At 43.2% G+C, this 12,415-nt stretch overlaps 1 protein-coding gene across 1 annotated transcript in view; it reads right to left on the reverse strand.

The window, feature by feature from the left end:
* Window positions 1-8,852: 8,852 nt before the first annotated feature.
* The window catches only part of LOC129817899 (intersectin-2-like), a 104,415-nt gene continuing 100,852 nt past the window's right edge, over window positions 8,853-12,415 (reverse strand). Inside the window, exons 23-24 of the mRNA XM_055873497.1 lie at window positions 12,141-12,237; window positions 8,853-9,029 (exon numbers count right to left, since the gene is read on the reverse strand). Of these exons, the coding sequence (XP_055729472.1) occupies window positions 8,944-9,029; window positions 12,141-12,237 (183 nt within the window). The 3' untranslated portion in view covers window positions 8,853-8,943. The remainder of the gene's footprint in view (window positions 9,030-12,140; window positions 12,238-12,415) is intronic.

A 12,415-nucleotide genomic window follows, 5' to 3' on the forward strand; every position in this document is an offset into this window, starting at 1 on the left:
TCTCGTTTTATTTTTCAGTTTGTATCGTGTTCAATATTAGCCACCATCAGTAATATCCACATATATTTATAACTGTGACTTTAGTGTTGTTATTTCAGTTTGTAACTTAAATTGTTTACATCATTCCGTTTCCGTGTCCCTTTCTTTCCTCTCTCACGTCCTTGTAAACTGTTCATGAGGGTCGCTAGCATCAGTGGATCATATTCAGTAATTTAGGACATGTAATTGCATTTACATTTACATTTTAGTCATTTAGCAGACGCTCTTATCCAGAGCGACCTATGCATACATTTTATTACATTTTACATACTGGGACAAGGATATCCCTACCGGCCAAACCCTCCCTAACCCGGACGACGCTATGCCAATTGTGCGTCGCCCCACGGACCTCCCTGTTGCGGCCGGCTGCAACAGAGCCTGGGCGCGAACCCAGAGACTCTGGTGGCGCAGCTAGCACTGCGATGCAGTGCCCTAGACCACTGCGCCACCCGGGAGGTCACAGCGTCACGCCTATAGAGTCATTATTTAACTCAGACGTAGCAGGTTAAACCTGGAGCCTGGCTCATGGTTCATGATGACTGGACCGTTGTCATACAGTTCCATGATTAGTGAGGAACAGGCGTATAGGACTGTTGTTTAATCCTCTATTGTACACTCTTTTCCCCACTTTCCAATATGTCATAGATTGATCTTGAATATGGCAATTTACAGGATGAATCAAACCACTGCATTTTTGATTCATCAATATATTTAGTGTATAAATTCTCCCCAACCGGTAAAAAAATAAAATAATTATAGATATTTTCCTAAAATGTGCCTAAATAATCTACAAGATCAGAGTATTTTTAAATCTACCAGTTGGTGCTGAAACATATTAGCTGTATTCTGAGCAGGAAGTCAGTGCTATTTAAAATCTACCTGGAACCCTGACAAGTTCACCGGACGTGCTACCTGATCCAGTTTCTGCTGTTCTGCCTGTGGCTGTGTGTGTGTGTGTGTGTGTGTGTGTGTGTGTGTTACTGTGTGTGTGTGTGTGTGTGTGTGAGACATTGTGTGTCAAATCAAATGTTATTGATCACATACACATATTTAGCAGATGTTAATGCGGGTGTTGTGAAATGCTTGTATTCCTAGCTCCAACAGTGCAGTAGTATCTAACTAGATGCTTGCGTTCCTAGCTCCAACAGTGCAGTAGTATCTAACTAAATGCTTGTGTTCCTAGGTCCAACAGTGCAGTAGTATCTAACTAAATGCTTGTATTCCTAGCTCCAACAGTGCAGTAGTATCTAACTAAATGCTTGTGTTCCTAGCTCCAACAGTGCAGTAATATCTAACTAAATGCTTGTATTCCTAGCTCCAACAGTGCAGTAATATCTAACTAAATGCTTGTGTTCCTAGCTCCAACAGTGCAGTAATATCTAACTAAATGCTTGTGTTCCTAGGTCCAACAGTGCAGTAGTATCTAACTAAATGCTTGTGTTCCTAGCTCCAACAGTGCAGTAGTATCTAACTAAATGCTTGTGTTCCTAGCTCCAACAGTGCAGTAGTATCTAACTAAATGCTTGTGTTCCTAGCTCCAACAGTGCAGTAGTATCTAACTAAATGCTTGTGTTCCTAGCTCCAACAGTGCAGTAGTATCTAACTAAATGCTTGTGTTCCTAGCTCCAACAGTGCAGTAGTATCTAACTAAATGCTTGTGTTCCTAGCTCCAACAGTGCAGTAGTATCTAACTAAATGCTTGTGTTCCTAGCTCCAACAGTGCAGTAGTATCTAACTAAATGCTTGTGTTCCTAGCTCCAACAGTGCAGTAGTATCTAACTAAATGCTTGTGTTCCTAGCTCCAACAGTGCAGTAGTATCTAACTAAATGCTTGTATTCCTAGCTCTAACAGTGCAGTAGTATCTAACTAAATGCTTGTGTTCCTAGCTCCAACAGTGCAGTAATATCTAACTAAATGCTTGTGTTCCTAGCTCCAACAGTGCAGTTGTATCTAACTAAATGCTTGTATTCCTAGCTCTAACAGTGCAGTAGTATCTAACTAAATGCTTGTGTTCCTAGCTCCAACAGTGCAGTAGTATCTAACTAAATGCTTGTATTCCTAGCTCCAACAGTGCAGTAATATCTAACTAAATGCTTGTGTTCCTAGCTCCAACAGTGCAGTAATATCTAACTAAATGCTTGTGTTCCTAGCTCCAACAGTGCAGTAATATCTAACTAAATGCTTGTATTCCTAGCTCTAACAGTGCAGTAGTATCTAACTAAATGCTTGTATTCCTAGCTCTAACAGTGCAGTAGTATCTAACTAAATGCTTGTGTTCCTAGCTCCAACAGTGCAGTTGTATCTAACTAAATGCTTGTATTCCTAGCTCTAACAGTGCAGTAGTATCTAACTAAATGCTTGTGTTCCTAGCTCCAACAGTGCAGTAGTATCTAACTAAATGCTTGTATTCCTAGCTCCAACAGTGCAGTAATATCTAACTAAATGCTTGTGTTCCTAGCTCCAACAGTGCAGTAATATCTAACTAAATGCTTGTGTTCCTAGCTCCAACAGTGCAGTAGTATCTAACTAAATGCTTGTATTCCTAGCTCCAACAGTGCAGTAATATCTAACTAAATGCTTGTGTTCCTAGCTCCAACAGTGCAGTAGTATCTAACTAAATGCTTGTGTTCCTAGCTCCAACAGTGCAGTAGTATCTAACTAAATGCTTGTGTTCCTAGCTCCAACAGTGCAGTAGTATCTAACTAAATGCTTGTGTTCCTAGCTCCAACAGTGCAGTAGTATCTAACTAAATGCTTGTGTTCCTAGCTCCAACAGTGCAGTAGTATCTAACTAAATGCTTGTGTTCCTAGCTCCAACAGTGCAGTAGTATCTAACTAAATGCTTGTGTTCCTAGCTCCAACAGTGCAGTAGTATCTAACTAAATGCTTGTGTTCCTAGCTCCAACAGTGCAGTAATATCTAACTAAATGCTTGTGTTCCTAGCTCCAACAGTGCAGTAGTATCTAACTAAATGCTTGTGTTCCTAGCTCCAACAGTGCAGTAATATCTAACTAAATGCTTGTGTTCCTAGCTCCAACAGTAATATCTAACTAAATGCTTGTATTCCTAGCTCCAACAGTGCAGTAGTATCTAACTAAATGCTTGTGTTCCTAGCTCCAACAGTGCAGTAGTATCTAACTAAATGCTTGTATTCCTAGCTCCAACAGTGCAGTAGTATCTAACTAAATGCTTGTATTCCTAGCTCCAACAGTGCAGTAGTATCTAACTAAATGCTTGTGTTCCTAGCTCCAACAGTGCAGTAGTATCTAACTAAATGCTTGTATTCCTAGCTCCAACAGTGCAGTAGTATCTAACTAAATGCTTGTGTTCCTAGCTCCAACAGTGCAGTAGTATCTAACTAAATGCTTGTGTTCCTAGCTCCAACAGTGCAGTAGTATCTAACTAAATGCTTGTGTTCCTAGCTCCAACAGTGCAGTAGTATCTAACTAAATGCTTGTATTCCTAGCTCCAACAGTGCAGTAGTATCTAACTAAATGCTTGTGTTCCTAGCTCCAACAGTGCAGTAGTATCTAACTAAATGCTTGTATTCCTAGCTCCAACAGTGCAGTAGTATATAACAGATCACAACAATACACACAAATCTAAAGTAAAAGAATGGAATTAAGAAATATATAAATATTAGGACGAGCAATGTCGGAGTGGCATTGACTAAATACAGTAGAAGACCGTAGATACATATGAAATGAGTAAATCAGTATGTAAACATTATTCAAGTGACCAGTGTTCCATTATTAAAGTGACCAGTGATTCCATGTCTATGTATAGAGGGCAGCAGCCTCTAAGGTGCAGGGTGGAGTAACATTATTAAAGTGTGATTCCATGTCTATGTATAGAGGGCAGCAGCCTCTAAGGTGCAGGGTGGAGTAACCGGGTGGAAGCCGGCTAGTGATGGCTAATTAACAGTCTGATGGCCTTGAGATAGAAGCTGTTTTTCAGTCTCTCGTTCCCAGCTTTGATGCACCTGTACTGACCTCGCCTTCTGGATGATAGTGGGGTGAACAGGCAGTGGCTCGGGTGGTTGTTGTCCTTGATGATCTTTATGGCCTTCCTGTGACATCGGGTGGTGTAGGTTTCCTGGAGGGCAGGTAGTTTGCCCCCGGTGATGCGTTCTGCAGACCTCACTACCCTTTGGAGAGACCCGGGGTTGGGGGCGGTGCTGTTGGTATACCTCTGTGTGTGTGACTGTGTGTGTGACTGCAGTGTGTGACTGTGTGTGTGACTGCAGTGTGTGACTGCAGTGTGTGACTGCAGTGTGTGACTGCAGTGTGTGACTGCAGTGTGTGACTGCAGTGTGTGACTGCAGTGTGTGACTGCAGTGTGTGACTGCGTGTGTGTCTGTAGTGTGTGACTGCAGTGTGTGACTGCAGTGTGTGACTGCAGTGTGTGACTGCAGTGTGTGACTGCAGTGTGTGACTGTAGTGTGTGACTGTGTGTGTGACTGTGTGTGTGACTGTGTGTGTGACTGTAGTGTGTGACTGTAGTGTGTGACTGCGTGTGTGACTGCGTGTGTGACTGCAGTGTGTGCGTCCATAAGAAAAGCAGACCCATTACCCAGTGATAACCAGTTTATTCTCAGCTCATTGTTACTGTATGCTATGTACATAATTGACAGAGCAGAGTGAGGCACATTGTCTGAACACTTCTACACAATATACTGGATGTATAGCAGTGGTGATGCTAACACTAGGCTAAAGCATAGCAGTGGTGATGCTAACACTAGGTTAAAGCATAGCAGTGGTGATGCTAACACTAGGTTAAACCATAACACTGGTGATGCTAACACTAGGCTAAAGCATAACACTGGTGATGCTAACACTAGGCTAAAGCATAACACTGGTGATGCTAACACTAGGCTAAAGCATAGCACTGGTGATGCTAACACTAGGCTAAAGCATAACACTGGTGATGCTAACACTAGGTTAAAGCATAACACTGGTGATGCTAACACTAGGCTAAAGCATAGCACTGGTGATGCTAACACTAGGCTAAAGCATAACACTGGTGATGCTAACACTAGGTTAAAGCATAACACTGGTGATGCTAACACTAGATTAAAGCATAACACTGGTGATGCTAACACTAGGTTAAAGCATAACACTGGTGATGCTAACACTAGGTTAAAGCATATCACTGGTGATGCTAACACTAGGTTAAAGCATATCACTGGTGATGCTAACACTAGGTTTTAAACATAGCACTGGTGATGCTATTAACACTAGGTTAAAGTATACAACATGTGATGCTAGTTCTGGACTAAAGTATAGCACATGTGATGCTAGTTATATGCTAAAGTATTACACTTGTTAGCAGAATACCTAACAATCTAAAGTAGGCTAAAGTAAGCTAAAGCAAAGCCAAGGTGATGTTAACAATCTGGTAAAGCATAGCTAACACTAGGCTAAAGTATAGCACTAGTAATGGTAACGCTAGGTTAAAATATAGCACGTGATGCTAAAGTAGCATAGCACATGCAATGCTAGGTTAAATGCTAGGCTAACACTAGGCTAAAGTAATGTGAAGCACCTTTGATCGTGGCGAGAACCCCAGCTGATTGCATACAAGTGAGTGAGGAACTAACGCGACACACCATACAGAAAGAGACAGAGAGCTGTGTCATGTTATTGGTGACAGTATTGAACCAGTGTGTGTGTTAGTTAGTAGTGTGACAGCAGCAGATAGTTATAATATAACCTAAACCTAGTTTCTCTATGGGCCAGTTTCCCAGACAAAGATTAAGCCTAGTCCTGGACTAAAATGTGCTTTCAAAAGAGAATCACCATTGAGCTTTATTTTTAGTCCTGGAATAGGTTTATTCTGTAGGGTTGGTCCGGATGAGTTAGGGGTTGGTCCGGATGAGTTAGGGTCGGTCCGGATGAGTTAGGGGTCGGTCCGGATGAGTTAGGGGTCGGTCCGGATGAGTTAGGGGTCGGTCCGGATGAGTTAGGGGTCGGTCCGGATGAGTTAGGGGTCGGTCCGGATGAGTTAGGGGTCGGTCCGGATGAGTTAGGGGTCGGTCCGGATGAGTTAGGGGTCGGTCCGGATGAGTTAGGGGTCGGTCCGGATGAGTTAGGGGTCGGTCCGGATGAGTTAGGGGTCGGTCCGGATGAGTTAGGGTCGGTCCGGATGAGTTAGGGGTCGGTCCGGATGAGTTAGGGGTCGGTCCGGATGAGTTAGGGGTCGGTCCGGATGAGTTAGGGGTCGGTCCGGATGAGTTAGGGGTCGGTCCGGATGAGTTAGGGGTCGGTCCGGATGAGTTAGGGGTCGGTCCGGATGAGTTAGGGGTCGGTCCGGATGAGTTAGGGGTCGGTCCGGATGAGTTAGGGGTCGGTCCGGATGAGTTAGGGTCGGTCCGGATGAGTTAGGGGTCGGTCCGGATGAGTTAGGGGTCGGTCCGGATGAGTTAGGGGTCGGTCCGGATGAGTTAGGGGTCGGTCCGGATGAGTTAGGGGTCGGTCCGGATGAGTTAGGGGTCGGTCCGGATGAGTTAGGGGTCGGTCCGGATGAGTTAGGGGTCGGTCCGGATGAGTTAGGGGTCGGTCCGGATGAGTTAGGGGTCGGTCCGGATGAGTTAGGGGTCGGTCCGGATGAGTTAGGGGTCGGTCCGGATGAGTTAGGGGTCGGTCCGGATGAGTTAGGGGTCGGTCCGGATGAGTTAGGGGTCGGTCCGGATGAGTTAGGGGTCGGTCCGGATGAGTTAGGGGTCGGTCCGGATGAGTTAGGGGTCGGTCCGGATGAGTTAGGGGTCGGTCCGGATGAGTTAGGGGTCGGTCCGGATGAGTTAGCCATGTTGTGATTACTTTCTAGTCGCTAGTGCATTAGTATGAATGACCCTGTGCATGTAATACATACAGCCATACAGGTGTGTAAAGCCTAATCTTACAAAACAAAATGACTTTTATTTAGTACATATTATGTCAATTGTTTTTACAACATCAAACTACTAGAGTAGCAAATTCTCTGCGATTTCTTATAAGACATATACATTTTTATATTCTAGTCTAAATAAATTTAAATCATGATTTTGACATCATTTCAGAGGAACAGGAGATAATAGTTAATATGGGTAATGTATCTACCTCTCTCCCTAGGTAGAGAAGATAAGAACAGCAGGGTAGAGATAGCAGAGAAATAGGAGAAAGAAGAGAGAGAGAGAACAAGTTATGATAGAGGAGAGAGAGAACTAGTTATGATAGAGGAGAGAGAGAACTAGTTATGATAGAGGAGAGATAACTACTTATGATAGAGAGAGAACTAAGTATGATAGAGGAGAGAGATAACTAGTTATGATAGAGGAGAGAGATAACTAGTTATGATAGAGGAGAGAGAACTAGTTATGATAGAGGAGAGAGACCAAGTTATGATAGAGGAGAGAGATAACTAGTGATGAGAGAGGATATATAACTAGTTATGATAGAGGAGAGAGATAACTAGTTATGATAGAGGAGAGATAACTAGTTATGATAGAGGAGAGAGAACTAGTTATGATAGAGGAGAGAGATAACTAGTTATGATAGAGGAGAGAGAACTAGTTATGATAGAGGAGAGAGAACTAGTTATGATAGAGGAGAGAGATAACTAGTTATGATAGAGGAGAGAGAACTAGTTATGATAGAGGAGAGAGAACTAGTTATGATAGAGGAGAGAGACCAAGTTATGATAGAGGAGAGAGATAACTAGTTATGATAGAGGAGAGATAACTAGTTATGATAGAGGAGAGAGAACTAGTTATGATAGAGGAGAGAGAACTAGTTATGAGAGAGCAGATATAACTATTTATGATAGAGGAGAGAGAGAAATAAAGAGTGAGGATAGAGAGAGATAACTTGTTATGATAGAGAGAGATAAAGAGGACAGGCGATCAGTAAGCATCCTAAAGGAGTTCAAATAAGAGAGTGGAGGAAGAGTAGGAGGAAGAAGACGAGGGTCTCGCTGGCAGATGAGGAGGTGGGGCTTCCAGGATTGGCTCAGAGAAGAAGAAGTAGATTGAAGAGGAGGGAGAGGACTTGGTGCCAGCATTACTTTCCTACAAAGAGATGCAACGTAGAAGAGGAGAGGGGGAGTGAGAGAGGAGAGGTGGATGGAGAGAGAGAGGGAGAGACAGCAGTCATTAATATAGTTTAATATTCCTATCTGTGAACTTTTCCTGACTGGAAAGACTTCTATATCAAATACCTATTAAATATACAAACCTGATTGGAAACATTTTGTCACTAATTTGAATATGTCTATATAATCATCCCCGTTTCATTAAATGGGGCCTTAATTAACAACAGTGTTCCCTCTTGACGACAGAGAACCACTGCTGTGGGGTCTTTATTAACAACAGTGTTCCCTCTTGACGACAGAGAACCACTGCTGTCAGGCCTTTATTAACAACAGTGTTCCCTCTTGACGACAGAGAACCCCTGCTGTCAGGCCTTTATTAACAACAGTGTTCCCTCTTGACGACAGAGAACCCCTGCTGAGGGGCCTTAATTAACAACAGTGTTCCCTCTTGACGACAGAGAACCACTGCTGTGAGGCCTTTATTAACAACAGTGTTCCCTCTTGACGACAGAGAACCCCTGCTGTGGGACCTTTATTAACAACAGTGTTCCCTCTTGACGACAGAGAACCACTGCTGTGAGACCTTAATTAACAACAGTGTTCCCTCTTGACGACAGAGAACCACTGCTGTGCATCAATGAATACAGAGGAGGATGAGGGGGAAGAGGACTGGTAGGTGGAGTGGGGAGGAGGAGGGGGAGGAGTAGGAGAGGGAAGAGGAGGAGGAGTTGTGGACTCACATTACTGCCTGGGGTCGGACTCAGTGGTCATGGTGACGTAATTGGTTGGCAACAGCCCCGTGACCCCGCTGACCTCTCCATTCCACCAATCAGGGTGTCATTGTCCAGAACGTTGATCAGCTGACCCTTGGAGAAGCTCATCAAGTCCTGATTGGCTGCCGTGTAGTTGTACCTGGCGATGACCTGGCACAATTGGGTCATGGGGCGGGGTCAGAGATGCAGGAGGAGGAGTTAGGGACGTCAGTGATATAGAAGGAAAAAAATGAGTAGAACTCTGCTTTGTTCCGTTAAAAAACAACCTGGAAACACATGAGGGTATAGAGGGTTTAAAGAGCCCTCAGAAAATATTCACACCATGTTTTTAGAAATGTTTACAAATTAATTCAAAATGAAAAGCTGAGTCAATAAGTATTCAACTCCTTTGTTATGACAAGCCTAAATAAAATTCAGGAGAAACATTTGCTTAACAAGTCACATAACAAGTTGTATGGAATTGGTAGATGAGTAAAACAAAAAAGCAGACATTGAATATCCCTTTGACCATTGTGACGCTATTAATTACACTGGATGGTGTATCAATACACCCAGTCACTACAAAGATACAGGCGTCCTTCCTAACTAAGTTGCTGGAGAGGAAGGAAACTGCTCAGGGATTTCACATTGAGGCCAATGGTGACTTTTAAACATTTACAGAGTTGAATGGTTGTGATAGGAGAAAACTGAGGATGGATCAACAACATTGTAGTTACTCCACAAGACTAACCTAAATGACAGAGTGAAAATATGGAAGCCGGTACAGAATAAAAACATTCTGGTTGCAATTAGTCACTTAAAGAAAACTGCTAAAAATGTGCCAAAGAAATTTACTTTGTCCTGAATACAAAGTGTTATGTTTGGGGCAAATCCAACACAACACATTACTGAGTACCACTCTTTATATTTTGAAGCATGGTGGTGGCTGCATCATGTTATGGGTATGCTTGTCATCAGCAAGGACTAGGGAGGTTTTTAGGATAAAAAGAAACGGAATAGAGCAAAGCACAGGCAAAATGCTTGAGGAAAACCTGGTTCAGTCTATTTTCCACAAGACACTGGGAGGCAAATTCACCTTTCAGCAGGACCAAGATGACATTGAATGGTCCTGAGTGGCCTAGTTATGGTTTTGACTAAAATTAGATTAAAATCTATGACAAAACTTGAAAATGGCTGTCTAGCAATGATCAAAAATCAACTTGACAGAGCTTGAAGAATTTTAAACATAGAAATGAGCAAATATTGTACATTTCAGGTGTGGAAAGCTCTTAGAGACTTACCCAGAAAGACTCACAGCTCTTAGAGACTTACCCAGAAAGACTCACAGCTCTTAGAGACTTACCCAGAAAGACTCACAGCTCTTAGAGACTTACCCAGAAAGACTCACAGCTCTTAGAGACTTACCCAGAAAGACTCACAGCTCTTAGAGACTTGCCCAGAAAGACTCACAACTCTTACAGACCCAGAAAGACTCACAACTCTTAGAGACTTGCCCAGAAAGACTCACAACTCTTAGAGACTTGCCCAGAAAGACTCACAGCTCTTAGAGACTTACCCAGAAAGACTCACAGCTCTTAGAGACTGACCCAGAAAGACTCACAGCTGTAATCGCTGCCAAAGGGGATTCTAACCAGTATTGATTGATAAGTGTGAATACTTATGGAAATTTGATATTTATATATTTAATTTTCATTAATTTCTAAAAACATGTTTTCACTTTGTCATTATTGGGTATTGTTTGTAGGTGGATGATAATTGTTATTTATTTAATAGATTTTGAATTCAGGCTGTAACGCAACACAATGTGAAATAAGTTGTCTAATATATCTTCTGAAGGAACTGTAACTGCTTTAATATAGCTGCTGCCTTGACAGGAACTAATGGGGATCCATAATAAACCCCAGGAAGAGTAGCTGCTGCCTTGGCAGGAACTAATGGGGATCCATAATAAACCCCAGGAAGAGTAGCTGCTGCCTTGACAGGAACTAATGGGTATCCATAATAAACCCCAGGAAGAGTAGCTGCTGCCTTGGCAGGAACTAATGGGGATCCATAATAAACCCCAGGAAGAGTAGCTGCTGCCTTGGCAGGAACTAATGGGGATCCATAATAAACCCCAGGAAGAGTAGCTGCTGCCTTGACAGGAACTAATGGGTATCCATAATAAACCCCAGGAAGAGTAGCTGCTGCCTTGGCAGGAACTAATGGGGATCCATAATAAACCCCAGGAAGAGCAGCTGCTGCCTTGGCAGGAACTAATGGGTATCCATAAAAAAAACAGGAAGAGTAGCTGCTGCCTTGGCAGGAACTAATGGGGATCCATAATAAACCCCAGGAAGAGTAGATGCTGCCTTGGCAGGAACTAATGGGGATCCATAATAAACCCCAGGAAGAGTAGCTGCTGCCTTGGCAGGAACTAATGGGGATCCATAATAAACCCCAGGAAGAGTAGCTGCTGCCTTGGTAGGAACTAATGGGGATCCATAATAAACCCCCCAGGAAGAGTAGCTGCTGCCTTGGCAGGAACTAATGGGGATCCATAATAGACCCCAGGAAGAGTAGCTGCTTCCTTGGCAGGAACTAATGGGGATCCATAATAAACCCCAGGAAGAGTAGCTGCTGCCTTGACAGGAACTAATGGGGATCCATAATAAACCCCAGGAAGAGTAGCTGCTAACTTGGCAGGAACTAATGGGGATCCATAATAGACCCCAGGAAGAGTAGCTGCTGCCTTGGCAGGAACTAATGGGGAGGGGTATATTGGGTATAGAGGCTATAGAGTGAGGATGTTTGACATCCCTGTTGTAGAGGGTTGACACCCCTATCAGATTTGATTCTGGCCAGTGTTATTACCTGGCCCAGATAGAAACGTATAGTGTAGATGGTACAAGTAGACATGTACTTTATAGATCATGGTTGGGGTCAATTCCATTTCAATTCAGAAAGTACAATGACATTCCAACTCCGATTCTGTTCCACTACTTTTCAATGAGGAAAATGTAGAATTCGGTTTACTTTCTGAATTGACTGAAACTGACCATGTTGTAGATGGGGCAGGTAGACATATTTAGTATAGATCAGCCAGTATTCTGACCAGTCAGGTAGACATATTTAGTATAGATCAGACAGTATTCTGACCAGACCAGTCAGGTAGAAATATTTAGTATAGATCAGCCAGTATTCCGACCAGACCAGACAGGTAGACATATTTAGTATAGATCAGCCAGTATTCTGACCAGACAGGTCAGTATAGGTTGTTACCTGGGACAGGTGCAGGGGTAGTCTTGCTGCTGGTTGGAGGGAGCAGTTTGACATGAGAGGAGAGGAACCAGCCTCGTTGTGGCCTCTTCCCTCGAACCTAGAGGACAGAACATCTACAGTATTCTGACCAGACAGGTAGACATATTTAGTATAGATCAGACAGTATTCTGACCAGTCAGGTAGACATATTTAGTATAGATCAGCCAGTATTCTGACCAGTCAGGTAGACATATTTAGTATAGATCAGCCAGTATTCTGACCAGTCAGGTAGACAT

This window comes from Salvelinus fontinalis, chromosome 20 (genome assembly GCF_029448725.1).
Source record: "Salvelinus fontinalis isolate EN_2023a chromosome 20, ASM2944872v1, whole genome shotgun sequence".
Lineage (NCBI taxonomy): Eukaryota > Metazoa > Chordata > Actinopteri > Salmoniformes > Salmonidae > Salvelinus > Salvelinus fontinalis.